General features: G+C 50.6%; 6 protein-coding genes across 6 annotated transcripts; 4 read left to right on the forward strand and 2 right to left on the reverse strand.

Moving 5' to 3' along the window:
* Window positions 1–138: 138 nt before the first annotated feature.
* On the reverse strand, window positions 139–8,799 carry EURHEDRAFT_470546 (putative gelsolin repeat protein). Its single transcript, XM_040785308.1, has 3 exons — window positions 8,272–8,799; window positions 925–8,089; window positions 139–866 (listed from the first exon to the last, which is right to left on the reverse strand). The coding sequence occupies exons 1-3, from the start codon at window positions 8,435–8,437 to the stop codon at window positions 623–625; spliced, it is 7,575 nt and encodes a 2,524-aa protein (XP_040642757.1). The 5' UTR covers window positions 8,438–8,799; the 3' UTR covers window positions 139–622.
* A 796-nt stretch (window positions 8,800–9,595) lies between these two features.
* On the reverse strand, window positions 9,596–10,644 carry EURHEDRAFT_408328 (ADP-ribosylation factor family protein). The gene is made up of 6 exons (XM_040780798.1): window positions 10,529–10,644; window positions 10,370–10,480; window positions 10,307–10,323; window positions 10,110–10,255; window positions 9,967–10,047; window positions 9,596–9,882 (listed from the first exon to the last, which is right to left on the reverse strand). The coding sequence occupies exons 1-6, from the start codon at window positions 10,585–10,587 to the stop codon at window positions 9,751–9,753; spliced, it is 546 nt and encodes a 181-aa protein (XP_040642758.1). The 5' UTR covers window positions 10,588–10,644; the 3' UTR covers window positions 9,596–9,750.
* A 936-nt stretch (window positions 10,645–11,580) lies between these two features.
* Window positions 11,581–13,314, forward strand: EURHEDRAFT_447088 (GNAT family N-acetyltransferase; the record flags this gene model as incomplete). The annotated part of the gene is made up of 1 exon (XM_040783647.1): window positions 11,581–13,314. One exon carries the CDS (start codon window positions 11,581–11,583, stop codon window positions 13,312–13,314), a length of 1,734 nt encoding a protein of 577 aa, XP_040642759.1.
* A 693-nt stretch (window positions 13,315–14,007) lies between these two features.
* On the forward strand, window positions 14,008–16,697 carry drs1 (putative ATP-dependent RNA helicase DRS1). The gene is made up of 2 exons (XM_040780799.1): window positions 14,008–15,893; window positions 15,949–16,697. Exons 1-2 carry the CDS (start codon window positions 14,145–14,147, stop codon window positions 16,657–16,659), a joined length of 2,460 nt encoding a protein of 819 aa, XP_040642760.1. The 5' UTR covers window positions 14,008–14,144; the 3' UTR covers window positions 16,660–16,697.
* A 519-nt stretch (window positions 16,698–17,216) lies between these two features.
* On the forward strand, window positions 17,217–19,687 carry EURHEDRAFT_408332 (2-isopropylmalate synthase). Its single transcript, XM_040780800.1, has 4 exons — window positions 17,217–17,348; window positions 17,496–17,640; window positions 17,695–19,296; window positions 19,350–19,687. The coding sequence occupies exons 1-4, from the start codon at window positions 17,341–17,343 to the stop codon at window positions 19,539–19,541; spliced, it is 1,947 nt and encodes a 648-aa protein (XP_040642761.1). The 5' UTR covers window positions 17,217–17,340; the 3' UTR covers window positions 19,542–19,687.
* A 205-nt stretch (window positions 19,688–19,892) lies between these two features.
* EURHEDRAFT_528075 (Hsp70 family protein) lies at window positions 19,893–23,008 on the forward strand (the record flags this gene model as incomplete). Its single annotated transcript, XM_040787042.1, has 2 exons — window positions 19,893–20,004; window positions 20,062–23,008. Exon 2 carries the CDS (start codon window positions 20,081–20,083, stop codon window positions 23,006–23,008), a length of 2,928 nt encoding a protein of 975 aa, XP_040642762.1. The 5' UTR covers window positions 19,893–20,004; window positions 20,062–20,080.
* Window positions 23,009–23,325: the final 317 nt, after the last annotated feature.

A 23,325-nucleotide genomic window follows, 5' to 3' on the forward strand; every position in this document is an offset into this window, starting at 1 on the left:
CCGCGTGGGAGATAGGGAAAATAGGGTAAGGCAGTGATTACACGATCACGCCATTTCATTCACTGCTAGTAGTTTATTCTAGCTATTCACTAGCTCAATTTGACCTGGTGTGTACAATCTATTCCTTCCTTTCTCTACATCAGCTCCATTGAGCATTGCCATCACTGATGGCCCTTATCAATCAAGATAATCAACTGCCAGCCCCGCCGAGGTCCAGCATCTTTACAGCCATCATAGCCCTCTAGGAACCTGAGTTCTCCATTTTGATACGAAGGAACTATTATCGCCATGATTATATGCACAATGGTATACCATTAGACTGTATACACTTATGGACATGTCTCCGATTTGGAACAAATGTCTCAATATCATACATCGAAATGAAAACGCCCTCCGTATGAACAAAACAAACAACTCCAACATGCAAGTACTAGACAAGAAAGAGAATTCCCACCATCGCCGCGTCCGGAAAAATGGACCCATGCTCCCGTATCTACCATGCCAGGGCAAACCATCTCTATACAAAACAAACAAGTATGCACAATATTAAAAGAAAAAATGGCACACATATGGACAAACGAAGAGAAGAATCGAAAAGAGGGGAAATAAAAAATAAGTCATATCAAGTTCGAATGGCATCAATTGCCGCGTTCAGGGGAAACACTTGCGGAGGTAGCTTCCAGGTCTCCTTGTGCCATTTGCGGAACGCACTTCGACACGAGTTCGGGGCGCCACCGATAGAGACGTAACTCTTGGGAATGAATGGACGGTCCTGAAGAGAAGCAGCCAGAATGCCGTATTCGTGTGCAAACACCACAGCCGACGCGAATTCGGCGGGACGATGAGCAGCCTGCTCACCAACGATTCTGCAACAAACGTTTAGATGACCGACTCATAGTTAAACACAATTGGAAGTGCACTTACACATAAAGCTCAAAGTAGGTATCAAGGATGTAAATCCCCTTAGGCGTGATATCCTTGTAGCAATATGGTTCAATTGCCTGAACAGTATCATTGGGCCGAATAATCGGAGACGAAGAACCAGGGCGTCGCATCCAAAATCCAGACCGCTGGCCAAGTTCGTGGTCGACACGAAGCAGTCTGCAACGAAACTGTTCGTGATTGGGCTTAAGCTGCCAGTCCTCCGAACGTAGATACTCCTCCGTATCCCGGTAGTTGAAGATTTCGAAAAAGCTCTCTGGCTCCTCGCCCTCAGTAACCTCTTCAAACTCTCCGGTCAAACCAAGGTCCATGCCAATGAGCCGAGCCGCACCGATTTCTTCTGCGGTGCTTCCTTTTCCTTTCCATAGATACAACTTGCCAAACGGCGCAGAGATCACGAACGGGAAGCCGGAACACAGGTTGCGTCGCGTGAAGTCGACTTCATCGAACACCATTTGCTTCAAGTGTTTCCGTCCGCAAAGCATGTACAAGGCCGACAAACTTGAGCGAGAGTTCGATCCACGACGTGTGATCAGAATGCCTCCGACCGCTTGGATGAACCGAGCGGTTTCTTTACCTTGCTTGATAACTTCAAGCTTGCAACTATGCTCTTTAGCCACCTTGCGAGCAAAGGTCTGCGCATCGTCTATGGCATGGTCCGGCACGTCGTCACCACACCACAAGTGAGTCTCAGAGCGTGTGCTGCAGTCCGACTCAAACTCAAACGTGTGGACACACAAGTACATGCTGCCTTCGTAGAGAATGTACTCCTGGTTGATGGGGAGGTCTTGTCTCTTGCCCTCGCCTGTAATCTCCCATACCTGCTTCTTCAAGGTTCGGATTTTGGAATCGTTATCTCGAGTGCTAAGCATCAGCTGAGGATCAATGTCCACCCGGTCAGTTGTTTTGGGGAAAGCCGTGAAGAACTCCGCAATGACCTCCAAGGACTCATCAGCCTGTGGAACTAATGATATTGAAGAACTTGGCGATGAGAGCTGTGTGTCGGTTCTTTTGGGAGGAACCGGGGGAGAAGGTAAGGATTTGTGTCGAGAAGAGAGGATCGAGCCGAGCCCGAACCCACTAAATATCCGCTGTTGAGGACTGCCAACGGGCGAATCCATTTGGTTCTCTTTGTAGCTTGTTCTGAGAGGAGATGGAGACTGCGATGAATGCCGAACTTGTGGGCTCCACCTCTGGTCAGAATTAGGCGTGCGTGGTGACTTGGGCGGTACAATCGGCCTTTGCGCAGGAGAATCACCCAGATTCTCGACGTCTTCGTATGAATGGAAAGATTTCGGAGAAAGCGCGTCTATCTTACTTTTAGGCTGAGGTGTAAGCTGTGGTGCTGTCTCACCATTTGTCGTGTCCTGCATGCCCTTCTCGGAAGATGGACTTTGCTCAGGCCGACCAATTCCTTTATTCGTCGGCGGACTGTCAGGAAGTGGCCAGTTACTGTTGGGGTCACCAGCGGAGAAGACTGATCTCGCGGCTTCAAATGATGACTTCGGGACAGACTGTGATTTCGTACTAGCCGGTTTGGATTCACTGTTGGCCGGCTCAGGATGAGCGGCAGATAGGCCATTTTCTTGTGCAGGCGGCTTGGGTTCACTAGCAGGTGTCTCAGTGACAGGCGACTCTTCCTTCGGGACAGGCGACTGAGGCTCTGTGACTTTGACAGTCGGCTCCGGTTGAATGGTAGGCCGCTTAACAGGGACAACTGGCTTTGGGTCACTGGTGAGCATATTTGGCGGATGGACTGGCGATTCGTCTTCTGGGCCAGATTGTGACTCCTGGTGCGTAGTGGACAATTCCGGCTCGCTGGCAGGTGGTTCAGGCTCACTGAAGGGCGGCACGACCTGGGACGGTTCGTCCTTTGGGGCGGGTAGCTCTAGGACAGAAGATTCGAGGTCACTGGCAGCCGGGTTGTGCTGAGTCGACGTCTCGTCTTCCAATGTTGATTGTTTGATTTGAATGACGGGAAACTCAAACTGAGACAAGTCATCCCTTGGGACAGATGACTCCAGTTGCGTAGCAGACTCATGTTCTTCGGTAGTGGGCTCGGTTTGAAGGATTGTTGGTTCATCCTTCGGAATGTCTAATTCAAGCTCGGTAATAGAGGGCTCTTCCTTCGCTACAGACTCTTCAGTTTGCGTAACTGGAAAATCGAATTGAGAAAAGTCATCTCTTGGGGCAGGTTCGGGTTCAGTTCGAGTGACCGATGGCTCATCTTTTGAGAAATCAAACTCGGGCTGGGAAGCAGACGGCTCGTCTTTTGCGCCAGGGCGCTCGAACTCGAATTGGAAGTCATCTTTTCCGGCAGATAACTCAGTTTGTGCGTCTGAAGCTTCGATTTCACTGATAGCCGGCACAGATTGGACTATCGACGATTCATAATTGGAGACGGAGCGCTCTGCTTCAGTTGTGGATTGCTCATCTTGAAGGAATGATGACTCAATGGATGACTCGTCCTTTGCCGTAGGCTGCTTGGTTTGTGAAATTGGAAATCCGAATTGGAAGCCATCCTTTGGGACTGGCGACTTCAGTTGGGTGTCCGAAGTGGTAGCTCTATTGGTAATCGGCTCAGTTTGGGCAGTCGATGCTTCTTCTATGAAAGAGCGCTCTGATTCAGTCGAAGATTGCTGCACGTCTCGAACGGAAGCTGTCTCAGGCTGGCTGACTGGCTGGTCAAGTTGAGCAGAGTGAGGCTCGTAGTTCGACTCTGATTCGTGTTGGCTGACTGGCACATCATCCTTCAACTCCAATTGTGCCACAACGGGTTCAGACTCGACGACTGGCTCATCCTTTGGAATGGTCGGTTCTGCTTCAGCTGCAGGTTGCTGCATATCTTGCAAAGAAGTTGTCTTAGACTGGGTGATAGGCAGGTCAAGTTGAGGAGGATGAGGTTCATCGTTAGAAGAATCCAGCTCAGGTTCAGGTTGGCTGGCCAGCACATCATCTTTCGGGGCAGGTGACTCCAGCTGCGCTATAATAGGTTCAGGCAATTCTGCTTCAGCCGCAGACCGCTCCTTATATTGAACGGAAGGCGTCTCATGCTGGGCAGTAGGCAATTCAAACTCAGCCATGCGCGGCTCATCCTTTGGGGAAGGCACCTCAGGTTGAGCTGAAAGCTCAGGTTGAATGGCTGCCACATCATCTTTTGGGACAGGAGACCCCAGCTGCGCCACAATCGGCTCAGATTCAATGGCTGGCTCATCTTTTGGGACGGTGGTCTCCATTTCAGCTGCAGACTGCTGCTTATGTTGGACAAAGGATGCCTCAGGCTGGGCAGTAGGCAGTTCGAACTCGGGTGTGCGCGGCCCACCCTTTGGGTGGGGCAGCTCCGGTTGGGCAGAAGGCTCAATGCGGCTGGCCGTCTCCAGCTGCATCACAACTGGTTCAGATTCAATGACAGGCTCGTCCTTTAGAATGGTCGGTTCTGCTTCAGCCGTAGACTGCTCATGTTGAACGGAGGATGTCTCAGGCTGGATGGTAGGCAGTTCAACCTTAGCCGTGGGCTCATCCTTTGGGGAAGGTAGCTCAGGTTGAGCCGAAACCTCAGATTGGCTGACCGACACATCTTCTTTCGGGATAGGAGACTCCAGCTGTGTGGCAATAACTTCAGGCTCACCGACAAGCTCATCCTTTAGACCGGTCGGTTCTACTTCGAATTGCTGCTCATGTTGAATGGAGGGTGTCCCAGGCTGGGCGACAGGGCGTTCGAACTCAGGCATGGGCTCGTCCTTCGGAAAAGGCAGCTCAGATTGCGCCGAAGACTCAGGTTGACTGACTGGTAACTCAATCTGAGCGGTGGACACCTCATGACTTGGGGTAAACGGCGACTCTGGATGCATGATTACAGATTCGGACTCCATGGCAGGCTCATGTTTCGCGACAGGTGACTCCGCCTCAATAGCAGACTGCTCAATCTTGATTGTAGATGCCTCAGGCAACTCACTGTGAACAGTCTGCAGCTCGCCTTTTGGGTCATTCAGCTCAGGCTCAGCCGCCGATAGCTTGTCGTTTGGGGCAGGCGTTTCTGCTTCGCTGGAGAGATGAGCAGATGGCTCAGGCTCGTTGACAGGCGACTCAAACTGAGCAGCAGGGGATTCATCGTTTGGGGCAACAGGCTCCGTTTCACTAGAGAGCTGCTCAGTTTGAAATGCCAATGGCTCGTCTTTTGGGATCGGTACCTCAGACTGAGCGAACGCCTCATCTTTTGGGGCAAATGATTCTGTTTCACCAACAGATTCGGGTTGAGAAGGGAACTCAGGTAGAACAACAGCAGGCAACTCCGTTTGACCAGTAGCAGTAGCCCCTGGTGCACGTCTCCTCGGCCCTCTTGCCCGACTCTTCGTGACATGCGTCAATGGAGCACCAGGAGCTGACTCCGAGCCGCTTTGCCCAGAAGAGACGGTATCCTTCGATCCATCACTTGCACCAGCATTGGAGGGCCCGCGAAACAAAAGCCCCGCTAAGGCAGGGTTAATTCGGCCTGCAAGTTTATTACCTTTAGCAGCGACACCTTCAGTCGCAGCAGGCGCAGACGGAGTTGCGACTGCCGCGACGGTTTCCGACGGCAAAGCACGCACCGGCTGAATGGCCTCCTCACTCGCATTCGATTCTTCTTGTTTCGTTTCGAGCTCATCGTCCTTCTTTGTTTGTTCCTCCAATGCGTCCATCTTGTCTTCGAAGCTAGGTTCGGCAACGGGGGAGGCGAAATCGGTAGGTTGCGGTTCCGGTTGAGGTTCGGGTTGGGGCTCAGACTTGGGTTCGTGGGCGGCGAAGTCGACAGCCGCAGGCGAGAATTGGGGATTTGGGCTTTCTGGATTTTCGGTGGTTCCTTCGGTATGAGGCGAGAAAACAGGCGACTTCAGACTCTGCAAGTCTCGCGGTGTGCCGGGTTCGAGGGTTGAGGGCGAGGAAGGTGCATTACTGCTTCGGACGCTACTCGATTTACTAAGGTGATGTCGCCTGGCGATGGCCTCGGGGACGAATTTGGCAGGGGCGTCGTTTTCCCCGGCGGTATTTCGCCTCGATAACCCACCGCCGCCGGTCCTGATGTCTTTCTGTTTGAGAAGGCCTTCCTTCACGTCATCCGGTTTGGAGTTCTTCTTTGGGCCGCCGGTCGCATTCAATGCCGCCCTGCCCTTAAGGATATTGTCTTTGAGGTCATTTTGTTGCGTAAAGGAATTTTTCTCTGTCTTCTTCAGCTTTCCGAAAATGTTCTTGAACTCCGGTTCCTGGTCGCCTTTGGGTGTAGCTTCCTTTTCCTTGGTGACTTCTCGCTTCCGAAGGTTGGCCCTAAAGTCGACGATCGGGGATTGTGCTTTTGGCTTTGGCGATGCGGGATCTCGAGCAGATAGGGGGGAAGGTGGTGCGAAATTAGGTGTGGGCGTGAGGGTGAGAGGTGCAGGTTTGCGGTCCGGAACGTCCGGTGTAGTTTGAACTGGGCTCTTTTCCGGTGAGGTCGACAGCGAAGGAGAAGGTGCAACCTCCTCTTCATCCTTCTTCTCCATAATTGGTTTGTCCATGGTCACTGGCTCACTCTCCTTGGAAGGCTCCAAACCAGAAGGCACCTTTCCTTTGCCTGTGTCTAGCGTGCCAGATAAATCCGGTAATCCGGTAATGCTAGGTTTTTTGTAGTGGTTACCGAGAGGGACAGGACGCATAAGACCCGCTGGAGTGACTTCCTTAAAGCTATTTGACCGGCCCAGATCGACACTGCCTCGGGACTGCCGATCCTTCCAGGAAGTTTGCGAAGGTTGCTTCTTATGCCTTGGCAAGTCGGGCCGGTTCAGGGCACTCTCCAGCCAGGTGGCTTTAGTAGGGCTCCACCGTTTTGGGTCCATGGTCCGTGAGACTACCGGACTTGTCGGGTTAGGATCAGCGTTCCGGTCCTCCTTGTCCAGGGTGCTGGCGGTTCTCGCATGAAGGGTGAACGATGACCGAGATGCACTTTCCTCAGCCTTTGTTTCCCTTCCGCTGTTTTCATTGCCGTCGTTAGGAACAGGAGGAGTGGATGGCCTTTCGCTTCCTCTTCTGTTGGTAACAACTGTGGCCTCGCTGTGACTAGAGCTTGGGCGATGGGACAATAAAGACGGAGCATCCTTGCCGAGCTTAGTAGGACTCGTTGCAGAAAACGTATCCCCATAGTTTGGTACTGCGATGCTGTTGCGATTGCTGGAAACAGAATTGTTCCGAGTGAGATTCGAAGGAAGCTGTGCACTCCACCGCTTCGTAACGGTATCGGATCGTTTCATCATAGCACTCTGGACGAATCCACCAAGTCCTTTTGTTGGTGATGACGGACGTTCTGGTGAGAGTCGTCGCTGGTTAGGAGACGGAGGCGATTGCTCTTCTGTGCTCGATTCTGTCTTTGGAGGTTCGAATCTTTGCACACTCGATAGCGGAAGCGGAGAACCGAGTCCTGTGGCTGTCGACACGGATGACATGCTTGAGTATCGATTGCTCACGGTGCTTTCCCCGAAGGTCGAGCTTGCCCTGGAGGGAGAACGGGATCGTTCGTCGACATTCTGCTGACCGACCTGTTTTTCTTGCTCTGCCGTATTTCCCTGAGCGGTTTCTGGCACCTCTTGGTCACGGTTCGAATCCACATCATCTGCGGTGTTCTTCTGCAGCGCTGGAGACTCAAATTCTCGATCCGTGGTTTGGTGGGGTTCAGGAGTCGTATCATTGGCCGACCAAGCATGTGTATTTTGATCCCGAGATGGAGGCCGCTCCTGACCCTGACTATCGCCGGTGACCGAGGATTGGGATCTTAGACGGTTTGCGCGAGTAGGAGATGCGGAGAGAAGGGAACGGCCAAATTCTCGTGACAAGGGTCGCTGTTGCCAGGATAATGTTCCGTGTCGACTCCGAGCGAGAGGCGACGGCGGTGTAGGTCTCGTAGGAGAGGTGTCCATTTCGTACTCATTCGCTTTCGGTTCCTCAGGAACCTCTGTCAGCGTCGAATCGAGATTGGTGCTAGCCGGATCGGGCTTGTTGGAGTATTCAGGATCTGTTGTTTGTGTAGTGGGCTCCAAATGCTCTGGAGGGTCGATTGGACGAGAGCCGATGGACGAGATGCTCAATCGAGCGGCATCCAAGAGGGGCGAGTCTTTTGTGGGGGATATCGAACGAGCGCGTTCTGTTATATAAAGGACAAGATTAGCATCAATCCATCCTTTATTTGCTCCTTTTAATCGACAAAATGTCTGCCATGGAGGGGTCGAGTCACCGCGGGAGGGGAAACCAGGAATGTGGAATGTCAAACGGAACAATTTCCAAAACAAAGAAGACAATAAAAGAAAATAGGAAAGTGAATATTACCTGCCCTCCGGGCCTGTCGCTCCCGTCGACCTTGCAGGATCTCTTCCTCCAACTTCTTTGTGCGCTCCTCGTCCTCCTTGTCGCGTTGTTCTCCCAACTGGCGGATTCGTTGCAGGAAATCGTTGACATCCTCGGTCCCGTCGGGATCTGGATTAGAAGAAGCCATAACTGGCGAGGATGTCTTCCAGCCAGATAAAGATGGAAAATTGGAAAGGAGAGGGAAAATTCAGGGGATCGATCAATTAAGCAAGGGTTGGAAAAAGAAACGAGAGAAAGCAGCAAAAAGGACAGGCCACAGTGGGGAATGATGCAGAGAAAATATAAGGATACAGGCAGTAGAGAAAGTATGGATATTGGCAAGACAGGTAAAATTATAGTAGAATAAAGGGAATGGATGAGTTGATTGTTGGATCGGAACGAGTGTGCTCTTGAGGTTCAAGATGAGATTTCCTGTATGGTCGACTATTTTGGGGCATTCGGTGATGGTGGTGGAGCTTAAGAACAGCACCAAAATAAGCTCGGCTGAGAAGATGGAAAGAAGTGAAGAAGGTCAGAATTCTCTTTCCTTTTGCTGCGTAATTACTACAAAAAAGAGCTCCACTGCATCCTTGCTGGCTATTCCACAGTGGCCTAATCTGTATTATTCAGTCCAAATACAGAATTGTACGGAGTACGGAGTACGGATATACCACATGCTCTATTGCAATTCCGTGCACAAAGGGCCTTTCAGTTAAACAGTGGCTGTCACTTGTGTCACTCCTTTTCTCCCCTCTCCTCTTCTCATTCTCTACTTTACTGTCTTATTTGCTTTCTGTTTACATCTGCCCAACTCCGGTGGAGCCATCTCTGCCGCCCCGCGAACCCGGCATCATTGTACCTGGCTAACTAAACCACGGCTAAACGAACTACTCGGAGCATCCGTATGGTCCGGTAATGCTTTTAGTGGCGAATTATGGCTAGAATGAACTAAGCACTATGATATGCCCCGGAAGTTGACACATAACGCATTTCAGTGATCCAGGAACAAAGGCCGGTGACAAGTACAGAGTACTCCGTACGTAGTCTAGATATACGGTGAGTCAACATAGATACAGATACAGTACTCCGTACCAAAGAGGATACGTAACTAGATATATTATTGCTTGGAAACACTTTCAGTAGATCCTCAACCAAGCATTCCTCCCGCGCGAGATGAGATCCAACATTCATTTATTTATGTTTTTTGTTCTCGATGGTTCCGTTCCGAGGATCTGGGTTTTCTGCTTATCCCGGTACGGTCGGTCCCTATTTTTTTTTTTTTTTTTTTTTTTGGATTTCCTACCCCCGAGAAAAGGGGAAAACCCCGTTTTTCCGCTTCGGTATTTTGTGCCCTGTGCTTTGGACGGAGTGCGTCTTCCGGAATTATCCACTCTGCAAATACTCCGTATGTATGTTCGAGAAAGGAGTCGTAGGTGTCGCAATGCTCTGTCAATCGCATGGCTAGTACAGGAATAGTCGGTCCTTCGCGTCCTGGACCACCCATTCCAGTCCTTCGTGGAGGTTTCTTCCGGTCATGGCGCTGCAGGGCAATATGGTCAATCTGTGTGTTTTGATGGCATCCAAGCAAAGACGCTAGGAAAAGTTAGCAAACCAGGGCTGAGGTTATCGTAATCAAAGAAAATAAAAGATAAAAAAATAAGTGAAATGAAAACTCACCTCGTGAACTTCATCTTGACTCATGCATCCCTCGACATCGGTCTTATTCAAGAAGATCAAGAGACTAGCTCCCATAAGACGCTGAAAAATTCGAACTTTAGCAAAGTAAACGTACAATGAATATGTAGAGAAAGAATGATTACCTCTTCTAAGAGCAACCCGGCCAGTTCTTCTCGACAGTCATCGACTCGAAGCCGATCTGTCGCATCGACTACCCAGATCAAAGTATCGGTCTTTTCAAAATAGTTTTTCCAATAGGATCGAAGGGTTTTCTGGCCTCCTACGTCCCCTAATGATGGTCAGTCGTGGTATGATGAGTTGGAGACGTCCAACGGCATACATATATTCAACCGATACCTACGAAGTCAATAAAATTTTCAACAAGAGAGGGGGAAAAACGTACCCCATAAAATCTATTGTCTTGATAATAAAACCCAGTGTCGGACTAACTGTATTGACATCCTCATTCATAATCTTCTTCACAATGGTGGTCTTGCCGGCATTATCAAGTCCGCTAGAGGGGTATTAGCATCAAGACCACCAAAAGAGAGTGTACACCTACAGCATCAGAATCCGCATCTCTTTGTCCTTTAACCGAGCTTTTCTTAATATTGAGAGCATTTTGTTGGCGAGATTGTTCGAGAAAGGTCTCTTCTCTTGTCGGAGGTGAAAGTTTTGAGGGTCTTGTTTTTTTTTGGCGAGTTCCTCCAATGATGTCCAGACTGCGGAGTATGTCTACTAACTACACTGACTTTCGTAGAACAGCAAATGAGTACAACCAGAATGTTAGATTGAATAAAATTATATACGATGGAAGATTTGAAGTGATTATGTCTTTCTTTGTCTTTACTATGCCTTTGTCTCTGCCTTGCTATACTACCAATTTGCCATACAGCAATTTGATATTCACCATCCTCTTTAGTGAATTGTATGTGGCCTCTTATGGCTCACTTGGGTGATTCTTATATTGTTTGTTTGAAAGTTTTGCTGTAGTCAGCTAGTATAAATAACAATGCATGAGAACTGCCTCCTAGACTCTCATCAAAATGCAACGAGAATAGAATATGGACGAGGATCAAGACCTCTGGGAGAAGATCAAAGCAGCTAAAGACCATCTATTCACCCAAACTGACTTCCTGCAGCAATACTGTTCTTGCCCTAGTCTCACAGGCAACTCACCCAGTAACCATAACTGTCCTCTTGTTTCTCTCCCAACAACACCTACTCCCTGTACCACACAGGAGGAAAAAGAGGGAAAGAACTCTATTACAGTTGGTGAGAGCGTATCATCGAAGGAGTCGCGGGAGCCCTCGAGTTGCTACCCCTCTTTCTCTGTTGCGCAGAGTGAATCTCTTACTTCACTGTCCACCATCGTCCCATCAGCTCTACCCCCTCCAGGAGGAAGCCGACTTCCTTTTCGACTGCTTCCTCAGAGTGAGAGTCAGAAGTCTATCCGTAACACAACAAGCTCATTACCTCTGGTAAAAGAACAGCCAGTTGCTTCTAACGGTAAGTAATAATCTAACATATACCTTGTCAAGTCCCTTGAGGCTAACTGGTCCAGGAGACATACAGGCAGCCCATGTCAAAATGTCCGACGCCTCAGACGAAGTCATGCTGAGAAACGGTCGGTTTAAAGGCAATGATACCAATGGGAGATTCGGAGCCGGTTCTAGGCCTCGAAAGGTACTTGAACAAAACATCGCTCAAAATGAGAGTAGACGTTTGTCAAACCCTACACAGAATGGACGATCGGATAGCAGAATCAATATCTCTGTCAAGAGAGAGCCACCCTCACAGGGCAACGAGGCGAACGCTGGACGCCCTTCTGCAGATGAGGGGCCATCGCAGAACAAGCCTCACAGCGATGTGCTCAAGGGCCTTCAAAAATCTGCGCCACAGGAGACACTGGAGGAACTGAAGCGGCTGCAGCAGAAAATTGTGGTTAAGGCCCATCTAAACCGCTTCAAGGATCTTGATACGCCTTCTACAAACCCCGAAGCCCTGATAAAAGCCAGAGAGGGCCCGGGAACAGACCCTGAATCCAAGATTTATCAAGAGCTTTCTAGGTGGCGTGTTGTTCCAGGCAAATCCCACAGGAATTCGTCCGTCCAGTCGCTTGTTGGCGCTCTGGGACCGAATATTGAGACTGAACTTGAACGGTATCAGGCACAGTGGACCGCTTACACGGAGACTGAAGCGGTTTACCCCGTTGTTGATGATGGACGACTCGTTCTCTTGTCCGAACCGACAGATTCCGCACTTGTTCTCAAGGCGTCCAGTCAGGAGGTTGGTCTTCAGATGGACCTTAATGCTGCCGATTTAAGCATTGCAGTCCAGCCCGCTGAGCACAACTGGGGCGATGCCTTTTACGCGAACTGGGAGTATCGTCCTCGCACTTGTTCCAATTTCGAGGCGTTCCGCGATTGGTTCCGTCGCTGGCTTGACACGACCCTTTTGATCTGTTGCTATGTCGATATCTACCATCCAGCATTCTTCGATGGCACCGCCCATCCTGATGGAGAAGCGTCACTTTTGATTCCTGACTTTGATGACCATTCTACCAGTCTCGATTGGAACGACGGAGAATCCCAGCTTCATTGCCACGAAACGGTGGAGGGCTACTGCTACAACTGGGCGCTGCATATCAAGCGTGAGGAAGAAGAAGAGCAGGAACGACGAGTGCGGGCTCGCAACGCCTACATCGAGAGCACCAAGGCCACCACTCCCTTGGCCAGCCTGCAGACCCCGAAAGCAAACCTCTATCTCCGCCCCGTCGAGATGAGTGATATACCCGAGCTCCTCGATATTTTCAACTGGTACATACACAAGTCCCCCCTCACCATCGACGTGGCCACGCTTAATGAGGATGAAGTCCGCGAACGTATTGAAACCGCCAAGCGCGAACGACTGCCCTTCATCGTCGCCGCTGAGCGTAGGTCCATCCACAACCGGGACAACTCTTCCCAGAAGATCCTAGGCTACGCACTTGCCACTGACACCGTTGGTGAGCGGACTGCTGAGCGCTTCACTGCGGGTCTCGAGATCTTCGTCAGACCCGAGTTCAAACACCGGGGTATCGGAAAATGCCTAATGGACAAGCTTTTGGAGGTGTGCGATCGGACCTACAACCCCCTTGGTGGCTACTTCTTCGATGCCGACTTCGAGGATCGTACTGGCTACTATTCAGGAGGGCGACGCCGGCTTGCTTGTCTTATGTTCGCCATAAGTTACCCGTACGAGGATCGTAAACAGTACAAGTGGATTCATGAGTGGCTGGAAAAGAATTATGGTTTTGAGCAACAGGGTCTGCTCAGGGGCACTCGGATCAAGTTTAATCGATTGTGAGTTCCCTCTTCCCTCTTCGATTCAATCGTTACTCACGCATCTATCAGTCTTTGTGTCAACTACCTTGTCCGCAGAGTTGGACTTATCGACGATGATACCATCAGGAATTGATGGCAATAAACCATGTCTCTGGACAGCAGCTATCACCTCGATGTCCCTTTGTCCAGCTGGAAGCATTAAAATCTAACATGAAGACCAGATCACACAAGATCTACATCAGCTTTTGAATACTGTCGTCAACCAGGAGCTTCCTGGTTTCATTTCCTCTGTACTTGGGCTGTTTCTTTTCAATTTCATTCATGCATAATACCACGACAACTGTCGTCTTCATACCAAGTTCGACGGTCACTTTCTTCTATTTGTCTTGAGGATAGGAGCACGAGTTGAGATCTTATATCATCTTTGATTCGGTCCTCTTCCATTTCAATGGTTTTGTCTGTTCTTGAGATATCGATGGATTTCTTTTAATTCATTTTGTGTTAGTGATAACTATCTCTGGAGCCAGGGAAAAGCTCGAAGATGATAATAACAGAGAGAAGATAGTGAACTGCTCTCTCGAAGTATCCAAAGCCAATCAAAAGGCGGAACCCCCATTATTATTTTCTGCCATCCATACTATTCTCACCGCCTCCGTAAATTGAAACATTTTTCCCGGCAAAAAAAAAAAAAAAAAAAGGCCGAATAATAACCCATCATTATACAGCGCCATTGGAGGCGGAAAGAAGTGTATACTTCCTGATCTTTTACTTTGCTTTGAACATCCTCTAGCAGGAATATCTTTTCAATCTACCACGACTTTGTGCGACCTGCGCACGCACCTTGAAAGCAAAATGGCACCCAAGCGCAACCCCGACGACGACTTCGTCCTCACCCTATCAGACGACGAGAACCTTCCCATTGATGCCGAAGGAGAGGACGAAGAAAATGGCGAAGATATGAACGAGCTCGCGACAACGAAAAAGCGCAAACGGGAAGCCGCCGAGACTTCGACGAAGGGAAAGAACAAGAAGCAAAAGCAGCAATTGACAAATGGAAAGGACGACAAGAAGAAAAATAAGAAGGGGAATAAGGGTGCTGAGCCTGAACCTGAGCCTGAGGAAGATGAGGAGGATGAGGACGAGGAGGAAGCAGATGTTGGCGAGGATGATGGGGCTTTAGATCCGGATTTCGAGTTTGATGTTGCTGGTGCTGCGAATCAGGGTGTTGTTGAGGGATTTGATGGATGGGGTGCTGGAGAGGGCGAGGATAAGAATGGGGATAAGAAGGGGGTGGATATTGATGAGATTATTTCGAGACGACAGGCGAAGAAGGAGGCCGATTCGAAGAAGCAGAAGAAGCAAAAGAAGCAAAAGAAGGAAAGTTCTGACGACGAAGCAGAGGACGGTGGCGATGAAGATGGCATGGATGTCGATTTCAAGGATGATGAACTGCTTGCTACTGACGGGTTCGGTATGGGTGCTGATGGAGACGACGAGAGCGAACAAGAGGACAAGGCTGGATCTCAGGAAGACGACGATTCAGAGGCAGGCAGCGACTCCGAAGAGGACGACGATGATGCGGCATCTGATAATGACTCGATAGCGACCCCTGTCAATCATCCTGACGATTATGGCTCGGACAATGACTCGGAGGCCGAAAGTGATGTCGACGCTGAGGAACAAGAAAAGCGCAAGGCATTCTTTGCACCCGAAGAGAAGACCCCGGAACAATCGAATGCCGATACGAAGCGGTCGTTCCAGGAATTCAACCTGTCCCGTCCTATTCTCCGTGGTCTGGCTGCCGTTGGCTTCTCGAACCCGACTCCAATTCAGCGCAAGACAGTTCCTGTGGCTCTGCTGGGCAAGGATATCGTCGGTAGTGCCGTTACCGGTTCCGGTAAAACAGCTGCCTTCGTCGTCCCCATCCTTGAGCGTCTGCTCTTCCGTCCCCGAAAGGTTCCCACCAGCCGTGTCGTGATCCTGATGCCCACTCGTGAGCTGGCTGTCCAGTGTTACAACGTGGCTACGAAGCTTGCTACCTACACCGATATCACCTTCTGTCAACTTGTTGGTGGCTTCAGTCTGCGCGAGCAGGAGAACGTGCTGAAGAAGCGCCCCGATGTGATTATCGCTACACCCGGTCGTTTCATCGACCACATGCGCAACTCGGCCAGCTTTACGGTCGACACGCTGGAAATCTTGGTTCTTGATGAAGCAGACCGGATGCTTGAAGACGGTTTCGCCGATGAGTTGAACGAGATTCTCACCACTATCCCCAAGTCGCGACAGACGATGCTTTTCTCCGCCACCATGACAGACACCGTCGACAAGCTTATCCGTGTCGGTCTCAACCGTCCTGTTCGTTTGATGGTCGACGCGAAGAAGAACACTGCTTCTTCGCTGGTGCAAGAATTTGTGCGTTTACGTCCTGGGCGTGAGAATAAACGACTAGGGTACCTCATGCATCTCTGCAAGGAGATCTATACCGGTCGTGTCATTATCTTCTTCAGACAGAAGCGCGAGGCGCACCGGGTTCGGATTGTTTTCGGGCTCTTGGGACTCAAGGCCGCGGAGTTGCACGGTAGCATGAGCCAGGAACAGGTATGCTCTACTTCCTATCCCACGCAAATACACAGACTACTAACACAATCTATAGCGTATTAAAAGCGTTGAAAACTTCCGTGAAGGACACGTCGCCTTCCTCCTGGCCACAGACCTGGCTTCCCGTGGTCTCGATATCAAGGGCGTTGAAACCGTCATCAACTACGAAGCTCCTCAAAACCACGAACTCTACCTCCACAGAGTCGGTCGTACGGCCCGTGCCGGCCGCTCCGGTCGTGCCTGCACCATCGCCGCCGAACCAGACCGCAAGGTCGTCAAAGCCGCCGTGAGAGCCGGTAAAGCGCAAGGCGCCAAGATCGCTTCCCGCGTCATCGACCCCGCCGTCGCTGACTCCTGGGCCACCAAAGCCGAGAACATGAAGGAGGAAATTGACGAGATTCTCGAAGAGGAGAAGACAGAGAAGCAGTTCGCACAAGCTGAGATGCAGGTCACCAAGGGCGAGAACCTGATGAAGCATGGAGCGGAGATCATGGCACGGCCGAAGCGGACGTGGTTCGAGACAGAGCAACAGAAGAAGGAGGCAAAGAAGAAGGGTGCGGCTGCGCTTAATGGACCGGAAGCTGGTTTGAGCAAGAAGGACAAGGTGAAGTTGTCGAACAAGGATAAAAAGCGACTGGATGATAGCCGGGCCAGACAGGAAGGTAACTCGGGATGGAAGAAAGGCAAGGCAATGAGGGAGGCCCCCCCGGCTTCGAAGAATGGTAAGAAGCAGGGCCAGAAGGGCAAGGGCAAGGGGAAGAAATGATCTTGCTTCTTTGAGGATCTTTGATTGTTAGAAAGCGTTGTTTTATGCATTGTAATATGCATTGCGATCCATTTAATGTCATAGAAGTACATACTATTCCGGATTGGTCTTGTCTGCTGTATAGGTTCCATAGTACAATACTCGCGTACTAGTACAGTGATTTAGGGCCTGAGTCGTGATGCTCGCCAGGTACGAAGATATCCGATACCAGCCGCAGACATCGGCTATCCGCGGCATATTTTGCATATTGCTGCCTCAGGCCACAAGATACTCCGATCATCGGGCCCCTCGACAGCACAAAAAGAGGGTGAAAACATGTTGAAGAGACCGTGGCAAAGCGAGTAAAAGTGGAAATGAAACATAGAAACAGCATTAATTTATACCGTAAATAACGGGGCATCTCGGTGGACGTCTAATTGCTGGAATGTCACTGGTTGTCTCTTGTCTATAGTGCTCCATACTTTGTAGACGCTCCCCGCCATCGGCGCCGCAGAAAAAAAAGAAGAAAAAAAGAGCGTCATCGGTGGACATGTGACTTGACTCACTACTGCAGTCCTACGCCCTACTCTTAATTCCTTTTCTCTTAAAGGCATTGGTCGGCAAGCTGCAATTCTGAATTGTCGATTCTTTTCTTTTGATATCTCCTGAGAACTCTTTCTCTATCCTTATTTTACCGCCATCATGCCCATGTATGTACATCCTTTGAACCCCTCATCCGCTTTTGCATCCCGGCGGGCTTTGAGACTTCATGTCTCTATGTGCTACCGGCGTCAATTTCTATGACATTGCCGTGCTCGCTTCAATTGCTCAGTCTTCTAACTATCCGATGTCCATAGGCTCAAGGATCCCTCGAAAAAGTACAAGCGCTTCAAGCCCATCAAACTCCAGAATCGTCAATGGCCCGATAAGGTTATCGAGAAGGCTCCCCGGTGGCTGGCCACCGATCTGAGAGACGGCAACCAAAGTTTGCCGGATCCAATGGTATATTGCATTGTTTCTCTGGGTTTTCTTTGGTGCGCTAACACGCCGGTTTAGGATGGAGAGCAAAAGTTCCGTTTCTTCCAGAAGCTCGTCGAGATTGGTTACAAGGAAATCGAGGTTTCGTTCCCCGCCGCCTCTCAAACAGATTTCGACTTCACCCGTCGCCTGGTCGAGACCCCCGGTGTTGTTCCCGACGATGTTTGGCTTCAGGTCCTGGCCCCCTGCCGTGAGGATATCATCCGCCGCACAGTCGAGTCTCTCAGGGGCGCAAAGAAGGCGATTCTGCACATCTACCTGGCCACCAGCGAATGCTTCCGCCGTATTGTGTTCAACACCAGCAAGGAACAGAGCTTAGAGATTGCTGTCCGCTGCACCAAGTTCGCTCGCTCCATCACCAAGGATGACCCATCCATGGCCGGCACCGAATGGCACTTTGAATTCTCCCCCGAGACCTTCTCCGACACCGAACCCGAATATGCGGCACAAGTTTGCCAAGCAGTCAAGGCTGCCTGGGAACCCACAGAGGAGGCTCCCATCATCTTCAACCTTCCCGCGACAGTAGAGATGGCGACTCCCAACGTTTTCGCCGATCAGATCGAATTCTTCTGCTCGCATATGACTGAAAGAGAAAAGTATGTTGTTTCGGTACATCCGCACAACGACCGTGGTTGTGCTGTCGCAGCAGCGGAACTGGCTCAGATGGCTGGTGCTCAGCGTGTTGAAGGTACTTTGTTCGGAAATGGTGAGAGGACCGGTAATGTCGACCTGGTTACTCTTGCGTTGAACCTGTACACCCAAGGAGTCACCCCTAATGTTGATTTCTCGGATCTCAACTCGGTCATCCAGCTTGTGGAAGAGAGCAACAAGATCCCCGTCAACGAGCGGTGGCCATATGGTGGCCAGCTGGTCGTCTGTGCCTTCAGTGGCAGTCACCAGGATGCCATCAAGAAGGGGTTCAAGCTGCGTGAGGACGGTGCACAGGGAGGTGACGAGCCTAAATGGGAGATTCCCTACCTCCCTCTCGACCCTGAGGACATTGGACGCAACTACGAGGCGGTTATCCGTGTCAACTCCCAGAGTGGTAAGGGTGGTACCGCTTGGGTCATCCTGCGGTACTTGGAGCTGGATCTCCCCCGTGCCCTGCAGGTTGAGTTCAGTAAGATTGTCCAGAGAGAAACTGAGACTGTTAGCCGGGAGCTGCAGCCCAAGGAGATTGTGAACCTCTTCCAAGAGTCATATCACCTCAACACCAACCCGCGCTTCAATCTGGTCGACTACAACATCACTACCGACCGGTCGACCTCTCCTGCCCCGCCGGAGCCCGGCAAAGCCCTCAACACCCAGAACCTCAAGCGTCGCTTCACTGGTATTATTGAGATTGATAGCGTCCAACATGCCATTACCGGTGTCGGTCCTGGTGCCATCTCTTCCCTGGCTACCGCCCTATCCTCTTTGGGTATTGACCTCGACGTTGTCGACTACAAGGAGCACTCCATCGGTAAGAAAGTTGGAGATGACAAGGCTGGTAGAGATGTCAAGGCCGCTACGTACATTCAGTGCACAGCGGCCGGCAGCAAGGAGACAATCTGGGGTGTTGGTATCCACCAGGATGTTGTCCAGGCCAGTTTGATTGCCCTCCTCAGTGCTGCTAGCTCGGTAAATTCATCATTTCCCTCATTTTCTATATCGTGAAGCTAATTGTTTTACAGTTCCTCACATCGCGTGCTGGTTCTCCTGCTCCTTTCCGTCCCATCCGCTCCCATGATCTGACAAACGAGGATCTTGTGGCTCTTGATCAGCTTACTGGCTCAAATAACGCTGCGGTCGAAGTTGCTCCCAGTGGCACCACCGGACTTAAGGTCGATATAGAGGAGCTGACAAAACAGGCGGATGCCCAGTGAACATTTCCTTTTTGTTGGATTTCTGGTGGACTGTAGATGAAGTGAGGTTTGGAAAAAGTTACGAGTATATAAGTTGATGCGACATGTTTAATGGTAATCGCTTTGCATTATGCTATTTTGCATGGATCTATAGTACTTGTAGTGCCTGGTTTTGCCTTGTGATCGCCGAGATCGCCTTGTGCAAACTTGCCATATCAGGAAGTGTTTGCACTGCCTCGGCCAAACGTGTCCTCATCCTAAGAGGCTCAATCTCGCTCTTTCTTCAATCATCTTCAGACTTCTTTATTTGAATCTGTCCCCCTTGATATTTTCTGCCAGGTGGCCAGTACGCCTTGCGCTTGTTTTCTAGATGGCTTGGTTTGATTGAGGTCCGCCGTTGTTCTGTTTAGCTCTATATATCTGTCGTTCTGGAGTCCCGAACTGTCGTTTGATTACACGGTTTTATATTCTTAACAGCTACGAGGTATGTCGCGATATATTAAGTCGGTATAAAAGATGATGACAAGTCTAACTTTTGCAGCTGGAATAACACATAGACAATGCCTTCTCATGGCCGGCAACGGTTACATGCGCTATCCTCTCCCCTCCTCTCCGTCATGATCCTTCCATTCCTTCTTTTCCTTCTCAGTTTCCCCGCCCAAGCAGCCGCTGCCGGGTCAGCGGTGATAGGTATCGATGTCGGAACCGAATATCTCAAAGCAGCATTAGTGAAGCCCGGAATCCCACTCGAGATCGTCCTCACCAAGGATTCGAAGCGCAAAGAGACGGCTGCCGTCGCATTCAAGCCTACGAGAGACAACGCCGTGTTCCCCGAGAGGTTCTACGGTGGTGATGCGCTTGGTCTGACGGCGCGGTATCCCGACGATGTCTACGCGAATCTGAAGACTCTACTTGGTGTCCCGTTTAATGTCGACGACGAGACAATCCAAACGTATCAGCACCGATATCCAGCTTTGAGGTTGGAAGCTGCTCCTGGTGAGCGCGGCACTGTTGGTCTGCGGAGTAACCGGCTCGGTGAGTCGGAGCGGAAAGATGCGTTCTTGGTCGAGGAACTCTTGGCTATGCAATTGAAGCAGATCAAGGGTAATGCCGAGAATCTTGCCGGTACAGGGTCCGATATTAGAGATGCCGTTATCACCTATCCGGTGTTCTATACCGCCGATGAGAAAAAAAGTCTCGAATTGGCGGCTGAGTTGGCCGGTTTGAACGTGAACTCATTTATTACCGATGGTCTCGCGGTTGGTATGAACTACGCCACTAGCCGTACGTTCCCTAGTGTCTCAGAGGGTCACAAGCCGGAGTATCACGTCGTCTATGACATGGGTGCTGGTTCTACTACGGCCAGTGTTCTGCGTTTCCAGGGCCGCTCCGTGAAGGATGTGGGTAAATTCAACAAGACTGTTCAGGAAGTTCAAGTCCTGGGTTCGGCTTGGGACAAGTCTCTTGGAGGCGACGCTCTGAACGACCTCATTGTCAAGGACATGATCGCGAATCTGGTCGAGCACAAGACCCTCAAGGGTCGTGTTACCCCTGCGACCGTCGAAAGCCACGGAAAGACCATGGCGAGACTGTGGAAAGATGCCGAAAAAATTCGCCAAGTCCTGAGTGCCAACACGGAAACTGGAGCCTCGTTTGAAAGTCTGTACGAGGAGGACTTGAACTTCAAGTATCGCATCAGTCGTTCCAAGTTCGAGGAGCTGGCCGCGCAGCATATTGCGCGAGTCGGTGGACCTTTGGAGCAGGCTTTGACAACTGCTGGATTGCAGTTGATTGATGTTGATTCTGTTATCTTGCATGGTGGTGCCATCCGCACACCGTTTGTCCAGAAGGAGCTGGAGCGCATTTGTGGAGTCCCAAACAAGCTCAGGACTAATGTCAACGCTGATGAGGCAGCGGTCTTCGGTGCAGCCTTCAAGGGTGCTGCCCTCAGCCCTAGTTTCCGTGTCAAGGACATTCGTGCTAGTGACGCCGCTTCCTACGCTGTCTCGCTGAAGTGGCCTGCCGACGGCAAGGAAAGACAGCAGAAGCTGTTCACCTCGACGTCCCAGGTTGGCCCTGAGAAGCAGGTTACGTTGAAGAACTTGGAGGACTTTGAATTTAGTTTCTCTCAGCACATTGCTCCCGGCGGTGCAGTTACTGAGTCTCCGGTTCTGGCCGTGGAGACGCAGAATCTCACTGCCTCTGTTGCTAAGCTAAAGGGCGACTTTGGTTGCTCGGACGCCAACATCACTACCAAGTTCTCTGTCCGCCTTAGCCCTATCAGTGGACTCCCAGAGGTTGTCGGTGGTTCTGTCAGTTGTGATGTTGAGGGCGCGAAGAAGGGCATTGTTGATGATGTCAAGGGTTTCTTTGGCCTGGGCTCCAAGAAGGAGGGTCAGGCTCCTCTCGGTGAGGACGGAGAGCCTGGTGAGTCTATCACTTTGGAAGCTGAAGAGTCTCAAGCTTCGACATCCACTGCCTCTGATGCTAGCTCGACTACCACTATCGAGGCCAAGAAGGGAACCCCTGAGGCCGAGGTCAGGGTTATCCCTGTTAGCTTTAAGACGTCGCCGCGGGGTATTCCCGCCCCCTCATACGCAGAAATCACTCGCATCATCAACCGCCTATCTGCCTTCGACGCCTCCGACCGTGACCGTAATCTACGCGAGGAGGCTTTGAACGATCTGGAGTCGTTCATCTATCGCAGCCGGGACTTGGTCGAGGATGAGGAGTTCATTAGGAACCTCAAGGGCGATCAGGTGTCTGTTCTCAAGGACTTGGTGTCTGCTGCTAGCGAGTGGTTGTATGGCGACGGCGAGAATGCAAAGACCGCCGAATTCCAACAGAAACTCAAGTCCCTAAAGGACATTGTCAGCCCTGCACTCAAGAGGAAGCAGGAAAGCGCTGACCGGCCGGTCAGGGTGGAGTTGATTAAGGAAGTCCTGAAGAACTCGCAGACTATCATCGACGTTATGAAGCAGCAAATTAAGCAGGATGAAGACGCCTACTCTTCGTCTGCATCTTCCAGCGCAACCGAGGCATCATCGTCCATTTCAGCTGGCGAATCCGCTACGCCATCCACCGATCCCCTTGAGGACTTGGAGCAGGACTCTTACTCTTCCCCTTCTTCGTCTAAGACTACCTCAACAACCACAACCCCCAAGCCTACCGGCCCGAAGTACTCCATCTTCCAGCCTAGCGACCTATCCTCCCTCTCCAAAATTCACGAGTCTACTAGCACCTGGTTCGAAACCAAGCTCGCGGAGCAAGCCAAACTCACTGAATCCGATGATCCCGCTCTGACAATCGTGGAGCTTGACACTCGGCTGAAGGAGCTGGAGCGTATCCTGACGCGAGTTTACGCGAAGCTGGGAACTGCGTCTGGAAAGAACGGCCAGTCTACAAAGAAGGGCAACGGAAACAAGGGCAAGAAGGAGAAGGAACAGAAGCCAGAAAAGGAATCTGTTCCGACACATGATGAGCTGTAATAGAATAATGTGATTTTTCTTGTTTCTTTATCTTGTTTCCCTTCCTGTATGACTGGGAGTTTGGTTTGAGGAAAATTGTTTGTTGAAACTTTGGTCACTATACACCCAGTCAAGGTATGGACGGAGTAGAAGTTGCATGTTGCATGTAAACTAGATGAAAGAAAAATTATACTGAGTACAAATTAATCCGAATAAAGAATGAATGGATATCATATTCAATAAGATGTGCATCATATGGTGGGAAATATGAGACTAGAAGTGTTGTTGTGTGTGCGTGTGTACCCTGGAAATAAGACCCGTCGCTGAAAAAAGAAACC

Source organism: Aspergillus ruber, assembly GCF_000600275.1.
Source record: "Aspergillus ruber CBS 135680 unplaced genomic scaffold scaffold00002, whole genome shotgun sequence".
Taxonomy (NCBI): Eukaryota; Fungi; Ascomycota; class Eurotiomycetes; order Eurotiales; family Aspergillaceae; genus Aspergillus; species Aspergillus ruber.